This window comes from Mastomys coucha, unplaced genomic scaffold (genome assembly GCF_008632895.1).
Source record: "Mastomys coucha isolate ucsf_1 unplaced genomic scaffold, UCSF_Mcou_1 pScaffold20, whole genome shotgun sequence".
Lineage (NCBI taxonomy): Eukaryota > Metazoa > Chordata > Mammalia > Rodentia > Muridae > Mastomys > Mastomys coucha.
The window spans coordinates 140,008,798-140,023,967 of NW_022196903.1; the positions used below are offsets into that span (position 1 = coordinate 140,008,798).

The 15,170-nt window shown below is 46.2% G+C and overlaps 1 protein-coding gene across 5 annotated transcripts in view; it reads left to right on the forward strand.

Moving 5' to 3' along the window:
* Sspn (sarcospan) overlaps positions 1-4,308 on the forward strand; it is a 32,954-nt gene extending 28,646 nt beyond the window's left edge. For all 5 annotated transcript variants that reach the window (XM_031383891.1, XM_031383893.1, XM_031383892.1 and 2 more), the window contains exon 3: positions 186-4,308. In XM_031383891.1, the coding sequence (XP_031239751.1) occupies positions 186-551 (366 nt within the window). In that variant the 3' untranslated portion in view covers positions 552-4,308. The remainder of the gene's footprint in view (positions 1-185) is intronic.
* Positions 4,309-15,170: the final 10,862 nt, after the last annotated feature.

The following is a 15,170-nucleotide window of genomic DNA, read 5'->3' on the forward strand; positions in this document are numbered from 1 at the left end:
GGGTACATGAGACCCTGTTGCAAAAACCAGTGATTTAATCAACCATCGGGAAGTAACATCCTTGCCTTGGCGTTGGTTTTGAGAAGAGAATAGCTCTTGGCTGGGAGAGGTCACACAGAGATCTCTAGTTTGCTTTGCAGTTGGCCAGTCCTCTCTGTAACAGGAGCGTTTCTTCTCTCTTGCAGGTGTTGTACTTCCTGCTCAGTGCCCTCGGCCTGATGGTCTGCATGCTGGCTGTGGCCTTTGGTGCCCACCACTATTCCCTGCTTGCACAGTTTACCTGCGAGACCTCGCTGGATTCTTGCCAGTGCAAGCTGCCTTCCTCGGAGCCTCTCAGCAGGGCCTTTGTTTACAGGGACGTGACGGACTGTACCAGCGTCACTGGCACTTTCAAATTGTTCTTAATCATCCAGATGGTTCTAAACCTGGTCTGTGGCCTCGTGTGCTTGCTGGCTTGCTTTGTGATGTGGAAACACAGGTACCAGGTCTTTTATGTAGGTGTTGGGCTACGCTCCCTGATGGCTTCTGATAGCCAGCAACAAAAGGCCTAACAGGTTGGCTCAGAGGGAGACTAGCTCAGAAACAACACACCCACGGGCTAGCCACGGTGAAAAAACACAAATTTTTAAAGGCAAACTTTTGACAACAAATACTTTTTCATTCTCTAAATGTGTATTTTTAGATTTTTTTTTTTTTAGAAAACTAAGCAACATTTTTTGTATCTCTATTGTACTTTTTAAAAGCATCTTGTGAGGACAGGAGTGGAGAGATGGCTCTCAAGTGAAGAGGACTTACTGCTCTTCTGGAAGACTCGAGTTCAAGTTCAGTTCTGGAGCCCATGTTGAGTGGTTCACAATTACCTGTTAACTCCAGCTCTGGGGACATTCGGTGCTACATGCACGCATGCATGCACACATGCAAGCACACATGCGCACATGTATAATTTAGAAAAACCAACTTATTTTTAAAGTTCTAATAAGAAACAAGATTCAAGCTGACGTGGTGAACACCGAAAGGAAGAGACCAGCAGACGAGGAACGGGTGACCTTGAGCAGGGATGCTCTGGTGCTTATCCTCACTCTCTTACGTCCTCGCCCTCCTCCGACTTCCGGTTAGTCCAGTGCGAGGGTGTGAGCTGGCACCGCAGGCCACTCCCCGGACTCTAGATTCTTCTAGCTCTCTCTACCACCTGCCCTTATCCCCCGTGCTGCCTTGAGAAAGGTCTAAGGAAAGGCGGATCTCGGTTGAGTGCTTTTATGTTTTCACAGTGGAGATGTCTTCAAGGTATGAAATGGCTTTTTTAAAAAGCTAGTAGAACAGGAAGGCCGAGTGATTCTGAACACCTGCGCTGGGGTGCAGCCTTCCTTCCGGTTGCCTTAGCTCAGACCCACGAGTGGCCTGCAGCCTCCGTGAGGTCTGATGCACCATAATTGAAAGGTGGTGCTGTTGCATTCTTAACGATGAGGAAAGTTTAAAAATAATTATATTATGCCTCTAGTCTGTCATCTAAAACAAATCATTAAGACTAATTTCCAGCTAATTGTTCATTATAATTATGCGCAGGATTCTGTTTAATGAGCTCTGGTTGTTCTTAGGCAGCGCCGTTGGTGTTAGGAAAAATTACAGCCACCAGGGAAGATGTCTGAAGAGCCACTTTCCTGGAAACCAACCCCTGCAAAAAAAAAAAAAAAAAAAAAAAAAAAAAAAAAAAAAAAAAAGATCTTGTAAAGCATTAGCACTCAGGTTTAAAACACTGAGAGAAAAAGACAAGAGCATTTGTCACAGGAAATGTGTATATTAGTAGCACATTTGTGATATGTTGAGAGGTATCTCCCTTGACCACCAAGTACCTTGGATGGGGATTGGGCACTACGGGGGAGTCCTGTCCTACACAGGGACTTCCTGTGAAATCCTAGTAATGATGGCTTTTACAGTTGACCTAGAGACAGATGTCTCATAGTCCTTGTTTGGTGATATGTCCACAGTTAGGATATTCAGTTTCAGTTTAGACTTAAGACATGTACTTGGTTAAGACAGGCTTTGCTATGTAATTGGGTAAAATTCCTCCAGAGGAATGGGGCAGTGGTGGCGCATGCCTTTAATGCCAGCACTTGGGAGGCAGAAGCAGTTGTATTTCTGTGAGTTCAAGGCCAGCCTGGTCTACAAAGAAAGTTCTAGGACAGCCAGAGCAGACAGAGAAACCCTGTCTTGAAAACAAACAAACAAACAAACAAAAAAAAACCAAAGCCAACCAAACAAAAACAAGAAAAAAAAAAGGACTGCTTTCAGACAAAACTGCATGAATAGAACACTAAGCTTCCTGAAACTAACCTGGGAAACCTTTAGTGTTTGTTAAGAATAGCCAGCTCTGGGCTGTGGAGATAGCTCAGTTAGCAAAGTCCTTGCCATCTAGTAAGAACTTGTTCCCATGTAAAAAGGCCAGGCATAATGGTCTGTGCTTGTGATCCTGGCATTGCAGAGGGAGGCAGATCCCTGGGGCTTCTTCACCAGCCATCTTTAATGTAGCGATTGAACTCCAGGTCCATGATGAGAGAGTTGTCTCAAGAAAAAAAAAACTAAAAGCAACCCAGAGTGGATAGCTGACCCCTGGCCTTCGCATGTATGCACACACAATTAAGACTAACCAATTTCACATTGACTTTCGATAGTTTTCTATAGAAACAGGAACATGGTAGAGAACCCAGGATGTCACAGGGTATCCTTTTAAAGTGAAGCTGTTTTCATGCCCATTACTGTGCACCTAGCCCTGCTGGAAGCACACAAAGAATGCCTTTGTCCAACAAACTCAACAGGTTTTTGATTTTGTTTTTTAAATAAGAAAATTAAGATTCCCCATGCAGTTAAGTTGTGCTATGCTTTACAAATGACTCACGGGAGGCATTTTAAAGGCTAGAGTGATTTTAGCCTGCGGGTTTCTTACTTTCTAATACAACCAAGAGTTGGGGTGATTTTAGCTTATAATATTATATCTGCCTAGAATGGGGATTTTACTATTATGATCAAATTATTCTTAACTCCCCAAAGAGGGGGAAACATTGTAAGTGAGCAGAGATGGATGACAGGACCTGTGCTAGAAGCTCACTGTATGCTGGAATGTGTAAGGACTGTGTTGCATGAGTAACAAATGGCTTTGGGCTGGATCTGAAGTATTTTGACGTTATGTTTTGCAAATATTGAAGCTCCAGTGAGGGCAACAGAGAAGGAGCAGGCACACAGCTTCTCACTTAGCAAAATGTTACACTTTCAAATCTGTCGCAGAGCCAGAACGGTGACTGCGCCTTCCAAACTGCAGAACAGAGGGGTTTGCAAAGCCCTCCCTCCCCCAGCCTCCTTCAGGAGGATTAAATGAATCAAGACTGTTCAAAAAGGAGAAACGGCCAGGGCTTGGCTGTACTTGGAATAGGAGTACGGCCGCCTGGGTGTTCAGACCGTAACTGAGCCCACTCAATGCATCTGTGCCTTTATGTGACTGTCATTTGTGGTTCCAAGCTCCATCCAGATTGGTGTAGGCAGCACCTTGGAGCCATGCCTAAACCGTAGCTACTCCAAAGTCCTAGAAACAGCCCTCTCACCCCCCTCTTTGGATAGAGAGCCCAGATATTCTCTTCTGAGTGTCTTCCAGTGTGTTCCTATAGCTGAATTCCATTCTATATGTTTTTTATCCATATCCAAGAAGTGAGGATCTCCTGGTACTCCTTGATTTACTTCTATGTGCATTGTGTCTGGGGCATATTTATGAAATTGTAGTAGAGTCTTCATAAGAGTGATCGAGGGGTATTAGGAGGGGCAGTTAGCTATGGAGGGGCATTAGGAGGGGCAGCTAGCTATGGAGGGGCATTAGGAGGGGCAGCTATGGAAGGGCTACTGAAAGACGATCAGAAATGAACTTGAAAGCTGTCCATCATTTGCACACACGAACTGTGTCCTGATATTTCCTGGTGACTATCTCTGAACTATCACCGTGTGATCACCTTTGTCTAAACGTGCCACTGGATTTTACTCTCGTTAACACATAATAAGCTTTAGCTGTACAGTGGAGGGTCAACCTATCTGATGGCCAGCTGCTTAGTGTTTAAGCCACTGAAATAAACTTATGTCTCCTAATTTTCTTGTCTCAAATGAGTACTGCCCCTTTCAGAACGATGAGTCTGCATATGGTGCTGCAATCTCCTTTCCTGGCCTTGATCAAATCGAGAGTAGAAGATGGAGTGTCTCCACACATTTGAGGTGGTTATTTTTTAAAGGGTGTGTGTTTCCTTTATTAATAAACTTTTCATAATCCACAAAGACATGGTGTTGAGTATGTTTTAAACTGGCCAGGAGGTGCATGTGAACTTGTATATGTAGAATCCCTCCAGTTAGTGTCTGCTTTGGAAACATGGCTTAGAAACCTCAGATCATTATGTTAAGTGAAATAAGCCAGGTTCAGCAAATTCACTATTGCATGTTTCCTCATGTATGTGGAGAATAGAACTTTGTGTGTGTGTGTGTGTGTGTGTGTGTGAGAGAGAGAGAGAGAGAGAGAGAGAGAGAGAGAGAGAGAGATTAAACTTCAAAGAGGACTATAAGGGAGGAGGGAGAGATCTTAATAAGGAGGGTGAGGGGAAGGGGAAGAGGGAATGAATGTGGTGACTGGAAAGGGAAGAGAGGCTTATGGGGAAAGGCAAGAGGACCAGGAGAAGGCAAGCAGGGGACAGGGAAAAGGCAGATGTGGGATCAGTATGTATTAGAGCAAAATATGTATTTTTAAATTATCATAATGAAACATTCCACGCTAACTTTAAAAAATATGATTTAGAAAAAAATTTAAAGAAAAGAAAAAAACCCACCTTGGCAATAGAGAAGAAGCAGCACACAGTAATACTGACTTCTTCCAGGCAGTCCGTATTCACACTTTACACTAGGATAGAGGTCAAGGTTGTAATTGGTCCCCAGGTAGAACATGAGCTGGAGGGAATCTTGGAGGTGCACCTGGGATGGTGATTCCTAATTTCTATCAATCAATGTCAAATAAAGCTGACTGGCTCTGAGAATGGAATACACATTCATAAATATTCCACATTTATATATGTGTGCACATAAGGAGGTCTTTTCAAATCTGGATGCAAGGGCCTCCTCTTACCAACTCAGAAGCATGTAAGAGCCTGTTTGTATACCATGAGTTATTATTGTTATATACTATGAGTTATTATCTTATTGTGTAATTAGGAAAGCATCAGAAATGCAAAGAGCAAGACAGAAATGCGGCTGCACACTCCGAGCTGGATTTCATCCCTGGTGTTAAAACCCCAGGTTAGAAGTCTGACCACCATTTATTGCTGTAAGATTGGACAGCCGTTTGGTTTTTAGTTTCTTACCTAAGAAACTAAGCCCCTGCTTCTTCCTTCTGTGTTGACATAGCCTAGGATACTCTTTAGTAACATGGTTCCTGTTCCCCAAATGTAGCTATGGGGGTAACTTCAATAGAAGCAGGTCACTGTGAAGTATAGGACATGTAGTACCATGTAGTTTTAAAAATTAAAAGTGTAAGCAAAAGTTGAACTGTCATCTGGAGAGGGCAGTTCCAGTACAATTTTCCAGCAGATATTTATACATATGTAGTGTACTGGCTGGTTTTGTGTGTCAACTTGACACAGGCTGGAGTTATCACAGAGAAGGGAGCTTCAGTTGGGGAAGTGCCTCCATGAGATCCAGCTGTGGGGCATTTTCTCAATTAGTGATCAAGGGGGTAGAGCCCCTTGTGGGTGGTGCCATCCCTGGGCTGGAAGTCTTGGGTTCTATAAGAGAGCAGACTGAGCAAGCCAGGGGAAGCAAGCCAGCAAGGAACATCCCTCCATGGCCTCTGCATCAGCTCCTGCTTCCTGACCTGCTTGAGTTCCAGTCCTGACTTCCTCTGGTGATCAACAGCAATGTGGAAGTAAGCTAAATAAACCCTTTCCTCCCCAACTTGCTTCTTGGTCATGATGTTTGTGCAGGAATAGAAACCCTGGCTAAGACATGTAGTGAGCCCTTTAAAACTCGGGGAATTTAAGGGTTCCAGTTTTTGTTGGGAAAGATCATTAGAAGGATACTTAACCTGAAGGACTGTGACATACAATCCCATGACTATTGGGGAAAGTAGAGGTATATCGACACTTCAGGATTCCAGGGACCCCAAGCTTTGGCAGGGCCATCCGTCCTCTGTGGCTGCAGGCCTAGAGTCTCATCTGGGAAGTGCAGGCTGGTCCTTAATACTGCAATAGGAGACTGAAGAACAAGAGGCAGAGGTTCTGTGGACTCTGGACCTTAAAGCATGGGATGACTGCTCTCTAGGTGAGATGTCTCCATACTCGGTTGAACTTCTTTCTAGATCTTTCTCCCCAGAAGTGGTCACAGTGTTGTCTCTGCCTGGTCAGGTATGGTTTTTGACAAAAGGCTGACTCAAGGACTAAGCGCTGTGGCCAGAGATGACTGTTTTCTTGTGAATCCACCAGTTGTCTCCTCCACCTTCCTAGATGTGAGTCTCGTAGACCACTGGTGTCCAGGGAGGACCTGAAGTCAGCGAAGCAGGCAGATGAACTGTCAAACTCAGAAAAGGCAGATGGGAAAGTGTGTGACTGAAGTTATTTTAAGTTCTTCCAGCCAGGGTAGAGTCCATACACTCTTACAAAAGGGGCTGTGTCTCCTCAGGCAGCCTCTTCCTGTGCCTTTCATCTTTTGGGAATGTTTAGATTGCAGCAAAATGACAAAAAGATGGTGAATAATTCTCCAGGGAGAGAGGGCTTCCTTCATTTAAATACGGGGAACTTCAAATACTAAGTTTGACCAGGAAAAAAAATGTGTAGGGGTGTAACATCTTGGGCATACTTGGGGGCTGGATGAGGGAACCACAGAGAAACCTGGATTCTTTCTGGTCTGGCTTGGGTTAGAGCAAAAGCAAAGTCGCTGGAACAAACCCTCCACCTACCACGAAGTGTCAAAAGCTGCTCCAGATAACCCTGGGGAAAATGACCAAGGCAGTTATTTCTACTTGAAGATTGATTCTCTCTTCTCTGTGGGCTTTCTGCAGTCTTCTAGTGATTTTGTGCATATCACACACACGCACACATGCACATGTGAATGCCCCCCCCACACGCAAAATAAACCTGCCTCTTCTTTCTCTGATAAGGTATTGTGAACTGAAATATTAGTGGCTAATATAGAGATTCACCTGAATGCAAGCTACACATTAATGGTTACAGAAGTTTTTTTCCCAACAACAAGGACCAACAAGTTTTTCAGATGTACAGAAATGAATCGTGGATGCCAGAAAGTGGAGGCCTGGCCAGCTGCTTCAAACCCAACCATGTAGGGAGCCACCTACTCTGTCTGGCCAGGGTTTTGACAGAGCTCCAGAGCTGGTGGGACACAGAGACTATTTCCCATCAGCCATGTCTGTGCTGTCAGCCCACAGTAAAGTGGCTGCTGATTGTAAGGGTGACCTATTGAAAGGAGGCTGCCAGAAAACGAAGGGGAAGGGGTTGTTCCTCACACAGGTGCGGACGGCTTTTACTGTGAAGAGAGGGTGAGTGTAAGGCAAGAATTCATGCAGTAGCTCCTGGAGCATTGCTGAAAGCACACCAAGGTTGACTAACTTTTCTCAGACCCCAGGGCTTCTCTTCATCTCACACAGAACACTCTCAGATGCTGGCCTGGCTGCACACCAACCCAGAAGAGGATGCCAGCCAATAAGCAGGGGAAAAAAACTCCCAAATTTTAACTTAACAGAGTGATCTTTTTTTTTTTTTAAATTCCCAAAATGTGTTTTCCCCAGTCCCCGAGCACAGACCTGTGGTTTCTGTCTCCCCTGGCTTTGCAGCCTCTGCCTCAAGCCAAGAGACTTGGCTCTGCTTCCCCCTGAGTCAGTCTGAGCTGGTAGCTGAACCCAGGAAGCTCCGGCCCCCACATCTCTCCCTAGAACCACCAGACCACACCGCCTCCTGTGTGCTCTCCGTCCTTTTGGCTGGGTGTCCTGCCTCCTCTTTGTTTGGAAAGCGCCATCTTACGTAACTCCAGGACCTACTAAATGCTCTATTGTCTTCTACTTGGGAGCACTCGGAACAACCTATTACTGACTTAGGACTTATCACCAAGATAGAATCTTCGCCCGCATCTCCTCACCCTCAGCCCTTGGAACCGGCCTCACAGCACTCAGCAGCCAGGTGTAATGCTTGTGGTCTTTGGGGAATTGCAGGTTCAGTAGAAGGTGCAGGGAGTACAAAGGCAGGTTCACCCGTAGGTCACGGTGGTTCGCTCCCTGTTCAGGCCTCACAGGAAAGCCATTTGTAACTCAAGACCGAGGCGGGCATAAACAACTCTGATCTGATTATTCCTTTATAATCTGATTTTGATAAACAGCTGATGAAACGGGAGGTGTCTTAGCCCTCGGAGAAGAGACACCCAGGCGGTATAATCAGGTTCTCTTATCTTGCCAGGCAGGGGTTGATTTCAAGACTCCTATTAATAGCTCAGGATGGCAAGAACTGTGACCTCCGCCCTGGATCTTCCGAGCCTTGACAGCCAAGCGACAGCAGCAGATTGGGTGAGGTCTCTTCGTCCACCTTTATTTTCTATGAATCTCTGATTGGCTCTGTTGGGGATTCTAGTAATTACTGTAAGCTGGCACCTCCAGAATAAAAAATAAAGACCTCTTAGGATTCAATTAAAAATTAAAGGGACCTTTGTGTGTGGTTACCAAGGAGCTTTGCCTGCACAGGCAGTGTGACCTGCATGAATCGGATACTCGCAGGTGACATTTCCATCAGGTTCTGCCGCCTCAGCAGCCCTAGGAAGAGGGGCTCCTGAGGGCGGGGAAGAACAGGCTGTGGCTCTCCCCTCCCCCAGAGACCTGTGGTCTTCCACGGCTTCTGTGGGCCTCCATTATTTCTTTCTCTTGTGGGACCAGCTAGCTGTGTGACGGGCGGGGTTCAGGCAGAGGTGTGCTTCATTCCTGTTAGTGACGTGGAACCCTAGGCAAGGCTTTCAGGGCCAGTGGCGTAGGCTGAGTCTGGGGTACAAATGTGCTTCAGCTTGTCATATTTATTTACTGAGCTTCAAAACAGAGACCTTAGGAGCTGGAGAGATGGTTCAGAGTCAAAGGTGCTGTCTGCTTTCTCAGAGGTCCAGGCTTGGGTGCCCAGCATTCATATCTGGTAGCTCCTAGGGATCCGGCACCCCCTTTTGGCCTCTACAGGCATCCAAACACATATACCCGCACAGTCAGACACACTCCTAAATAAAAATAATTTTTTTAAAAAATGGAGAGCTAAAAGAATCTCCCCATTTGGATGATAAAAGAGAGAGTTTTCTCAAGGATTGTTGAAGACCCGTTCAACAATTGTTAGGCTGAAGCTGCTTGCAGGAACTACCCTCATATATCACAGGGTAAAATTTTAGAGCATCTAATTTGAACCACCTATCTTGTACAATACAAGAAATCTGCTGATTTTGATACCTTCTTTCCTGCTGTCAAGTTGAAATTCACTTAACAAGAGGTAGTTAGGTTTGTTTTGGTTTTATTTGCATACAACTTGCATTCCCAGATGTGGATAGGTGGATTGATACAAGCCGAGCTGCACGTGGCTTGAGAAGGTGTGTTAGGATCTGTTCCTCACTTCAGGCTGCTGTCTGGCTGTGGAGGGCTCAGGACACATGAGTGGGAAGCCCTGACTGAATGGGTGTAACACGGGAGAGATCCTTTCAGGGACCTGGGGAGTGTGTATGTCCAGAGGATAGACACCATCCCCTGAACGCCCCTCACATGACAGACAGCCCTTTCTTTCTGCAGCTGCTTCATTCTCACACCTCCTAAGAGCTCTGAAAACATCTACTGCTGAAAATCAAGGGAATTAACAAGCCAACAGAGCTGTCAGGTGTCCCCACTGTCTCTCTTTTTAAATCTGTTTCCTATTACATATGTGCCTGTGTTTTCCCTGCATGTGTGTCTGTGTAACATGTAAATGCGGTGTGTCAGGAGGGCAGAAATATCCCCTTTAAGGAGTTACAGAAGGTTGTGAGCTGCCATGTGGGTGCTGGGAAATGAACCCGGTCCTCTGAACAGCGGCCATCTTAACTACTGAAGCATCTTTGCAGACCCCACCCCTTCTTTTTTCTGTCTCACAGGTTCTTCTTATCTCGAAAGCACTTTGACTTAGGGAATAGTAAAGATAAGATAAAAAATCATGAATTTAAGGGACTTATAAAAGACTAAAATTGAAATTCCAAGCATCATTTCAATGGAACAATATAAATTTATAGTAATAAGTCACCTAATAATAGTCTGCATATATACATATATATACATACACACATACATACATATGTACATGTACTTTTTTTTCTCAAGACAGGGTTTCTCTGGGCAGTTCTGGCTGTCCTGGAACTCACTCTGTAGTCCAGTCTGGCCTCAAACTCAGCGTTCAGCCTGTCTCTGCCTCCCAAGTGCGGGGATTAAAGGAATGTGCCACCACCACCCATATAGCCTGTGTATTTTAACACATAAAAGTAATGTGCAAAGGCATGTTTCTCTTTAGCTGGCCTTGGGAGGCTCCTTTCCCTGACAGTTGCTCTGTGATAATTCTGGAATCATACTGTCTTCGTCTGAATTCCTGTGGGAGCTTGGGCAGACCAACTAATTTCTTTGTGCTTCCTCTTTGGGCCTCATCTGAAGGATGATAGAGATGACTTAGAATAGTGCCCATGGCCAGCACTCTGTGAAGGATATGGATGATGGTGATGAAGTTGGCGATGGAGATGCTGCTGTTGATGGTGACTGTAACGACCAGCCATCAACTTGATCCAGAATCAACTAAAGCACAGGCCACTGGACACTGCTGTGAGAGCTTTTCTTGATTGGATTATCTGAGGTGGTAGACTCACCCTAGATGTGGTGCTGACTTCCTCTGGCAGTCCAGATAAAAGGACGCAGATGAAGGGAAGTGCTGTTTGCCTGCAGGCCCTCATCCTGCTGCCGAGGCATTCCTTCACCAGAATTAGAGCCAAATTCTTTTTCTTTCTTTCTTGTTTTCTTTTCTTTTTTTTTTTTAAGTTACAGTGGCATTTGAAAATGTTATTTATTTCTATTTCATGCACATCGGCTTTTTGCCTATATTTATGTTTGTGTAAGGACATTGGGTCCCTTGGAACTAGAGTTATAGACAGTTGTGAGTTGCCATGTGGGTGCTAGGAATTGAACTCTGGTCCTCTGGAAGAAAAGCCAGTGCTCTTAACCACTGAGTTATCTCTCCCTAGAACCTAGAGCTGAATTCTTAAGAGTTCCAATGTAGACTGAAGACCAGCAACTCTCTAGGAATCCTTTAGGCCTTCAGCACCATTCTGGGACTTCTGAGGTGTCCAGCCTCATAGCCCAAGAAATTATAGGACTCTTAGCCTCTCCAGTGAGAGACAGCCATTGTTGGATTAGCTGGACTATGTTCATGTAAGCCACTGTACATCGTGTGCGCTTACGTGTGTGCATGTGCATGTGTGTGCATGCGCGTGTGTGCATGCATGTGCATGTGTATTTGTGTGTGTGCGTGCTCATGTGTGTGTGTGCATGCATGTATGTGAGTGTGCGCATGCATGTGTGTGTGTATGCGCATGTGTTTGTGTGTGAATGCGTGTGTGTGTGTGTGTGTGTGTGTGTGTGTGTGTGTGCGCGCGCGCGCGCGCGCGCATGTGCGTGTTCTTAGTTCTGTTCCCTGAGCGCTCCCTGGCTAATACAGTGATGATGGCAGTGGTGACGAGGTCTGTGGTAAACATCTTCATGTTGAAATCACAGACACAGTGGGAAACCAGAGAAGCCCTTTTAGCTCCCTTTAGCTCCTCTAGCAAAGCTCTCACCCACCACAAGCACCATCAGTTTCTGTCCTCTGAAGTTGATGACCAAGTAGCAATTCCTCTCTCTGCTCCCTGTAAACACTGCATGGAATTCTGATGATCTGTCTTGGGTTCCTTCCTCAGACTTGCTTTCTAATCAGTGAAGAAAGTGAACCAAAGCTTCCAAGCCCTGACACCTGGACTCTCCGAGGCTTGGGCCCTTGAGGAGCCAGGCCGTGGCAGGAGAGAAGAGAGAACTGCGTGGTGGAAGTTCACCCTGCCACCTCTGCTCTGGAGTTCCTGGTAGGTCTGTGAAGCATTTGCATGGACTCATAGGGGCCTTTGTCTTCAAACCCAGCGGGGGGGTAGTATGGCCTGGATGTGAAATGTTGCCCAAAGGCTCAAGTGTTTAAACGTTTGGTCCTAGTTGATGGTACTGTTTTGGGAGGCTGTGGAGCCATAGGAGGTACAGCCTGTCTGCAGGAAGTGGGGGGGGGGGTAGGGGGGGGGGGGGGCTTAGGGTTCATAGCCATGCCCCACTTCTGGCCCACTCTTGAGTCCTGACTCCTGCCTCATGTTCTGGTTACCCTACCTTCCCTTCCCTTCCCTGAAGACTCTCCCCTCCCTAAAGCATGAGTCAGAGTGAATTCTCCAGTCTTTAGTCACACGGGTCTGTCACTCTGTCACAGCAGCAGGAAAGGAACTAATACACGGTCCCCTCTTCTTACTCACTGCATCTCTGCTCCTGGACCTCGCACAGCAGTGGTAACTCACGTTCCATAGTGGGGCAACTCTTTAGGAAAGCACTACTAAGGACCTTTCTGGGCAAACCAGCATTCCTAGGCTTTGCAGTGGCCTATCTAGAGAGCCGAGAAGGCCCCGGGAGTCCGGGAGTCCGGGAGTCCAGGAGACCCTTTCTAAAGCATTGCTTAAGGCCACGCTGCTTGCCCCAACGCACAATGGTTTGGAGCAGCAGTAGGTAAGCTATGCCAGGCCTGCCAGTCAGAATCTAAATGTAGAGGGTTGTGCCTTTACATTCCGTAGACTCCAAGGAGCTAACACAGAGCAGCTGTAGATTCACAGCACACTTGTCAATTAAAAATAGACATTAACACATCACTGGGCAGCAATAGAGGGAGAAGCCCTGGCCTTCAGGAGGGGGTCTCATGGCTCCGACTTGACCATGAGCAGGCAGCAAAAGGTCAAAGGGCATACCCACATCATCACCACTCCAAACTTCTGCCCTTCCTGTTCCAAGAGAGCTTGCTACCTCCGGTTTTTCTTTCAAAACCAAACTATAGGGGAGGGTGCATAGAGGTCCACAGCATGAAAACCCTTAGACACCCCCAAGCAAGCATTTTATGCTTGTTTCTCCCAGAACATAGCAGCAGTGTCTGATGGAGGAAAGGTCTGTCGCCCCCTCCCCCCCTCACCCCTCCCCTATTTCCGTTGTAGCACACCTCCATGCATCTCATCAATGTCTTCAAAGAAGGAAGGCTTGTTTTAATTCCTGAGTTCAGAGATGGGAGATGCCAACTCTATCAGTTCCGGACCTGGGTTGAGGCTCGGCATTGTGGTTGCAGGACTGTGTGGCAGGAAGCAAGGAAATGGGGTGTGGAAAAGGCCAGGGCAGGATCTAACCGTTCATGCACTCACTTTCTCCAAGGGGCTCTGCCCCCTGTTCCCCAATCCCTTACAATAATACATCACATAGTGAATCTGTTAAGGCATCAGCTCATCGATTAGGTCAGAGACCCTAGGACCCAATCACATCCCCCATGTCCATCAGCTGGCATCAAGCTTGACAATAGGAACCTGTGGATAGCCTTCATATTCACACCGAAACAGAAGGCCACATGAAAGAACGAGTGCGTTCCGTCCACGGTCACTCAGGAGTTCCTGGAGGGGTTACAAATTGCTTTGTAAGAGGGGCTTCTGGTGGGGTCTAATGAAATTATTGGATTTTAATACATATATTTTAGAGACAATGTTTTTCTTTTTTACACCCCCATTCATATGTGAGGGATGCAGCTGGGACCTTGACATAAAGCAAAAGAGAACTTTTTTTTTTTTAATTTGGGTCTTATTACTAATAGTCAAAAGTTTTTTTTATACCTGTTTGATTTGAGGAAAAAAATACAAAACCAAAAGGAAATATTACTATAATTTCTTTAGCAAATTCTTACACCATTTTTCTTAAGGGGAAAGAGATACTTCTCAGTCTGACATCAAGGCTGCAAAGCAAGAAGACCCTCACCCTGACAGACGCGTCCATTTTACACGACATCAAACAGGAGAGAGAGTGGAGACTTGCCTGCCCAGGGTCATCCAGTTTCAACCTTACCCTGATCACCCAGTGTAGACTTACGGTAAAACCTGGCGTGGTTTTCCTTTCCTTTATTTTATTTTACCCTGGGAATTTAAAGTGTCTTCCTGTTTGTCTGGGAGCTGAAATTAGGCACTAGCAATCTCAGTAAACTCAGAATTCCTGGTCTGCGTTCCGGGGACACGGGCTCAGCCATGTGCCTCCCAAGGACACGGTGGTTCTTCTACGTGGATTCTAGTCATTAATCCATGGACATTTGTTTTCTTTTTCTTTTTAAATAAAAGAATTTTTAGTAGACGTTTCCCATCTTGTCCCAGCCCCAGTGCTTTAGAGTGGAAGTTGGAAATGGCGGTGAGATTGGGCAGCATCGACTCGTGGGGATGCATTTTAGAGATCTAAGGGGCACCTTGCATTGGCTTCACCACCATCACGTGGTTCCACCACCACTACGTGACCCCGCCCCCAGCAAGCTTCTTGTCGGCCTCGCAGAGCCTCCCTCAGTCCATTTGCTGAGCCCTTTGTCTAGGCTTCTAGCTATTCACAGTTGGACAAAGTCCTCAACTACCCAACTAAGTCCCGTTGTCACTCATCAAAGGAGGGGGTTGCGACAAGAGTATAAGTGATTTGTGAGTGCCTCCGGGGTCTTACATGAGCTACTGTCTGTCACCTGCAGGGAAGAGCTGCTGGAACATCCTAAGAGTGCAAACTATGTTTATTATCACACAACTCAGACAAGCTTACATTTAAAATAGGGAGCAATCTCGGGGGATGGAGAGATGACTCCATAACTAAAGTACTGGCCTGGTAAGCAGCAGGAGCTGAGTTGGATACCCTGGGATCCATGGTTTAAACAAATCAGCCAGGCATGGTGGTGTGTGCTTATAATCCCAGTGCTGGGGAGACTTAAACAAGCAGACCCTAGGGCTCACTTGCCGGCCAGCCTGGTCTAATCAACAAGGCTTAGACTAGTAGCAGACACTGTCTCATG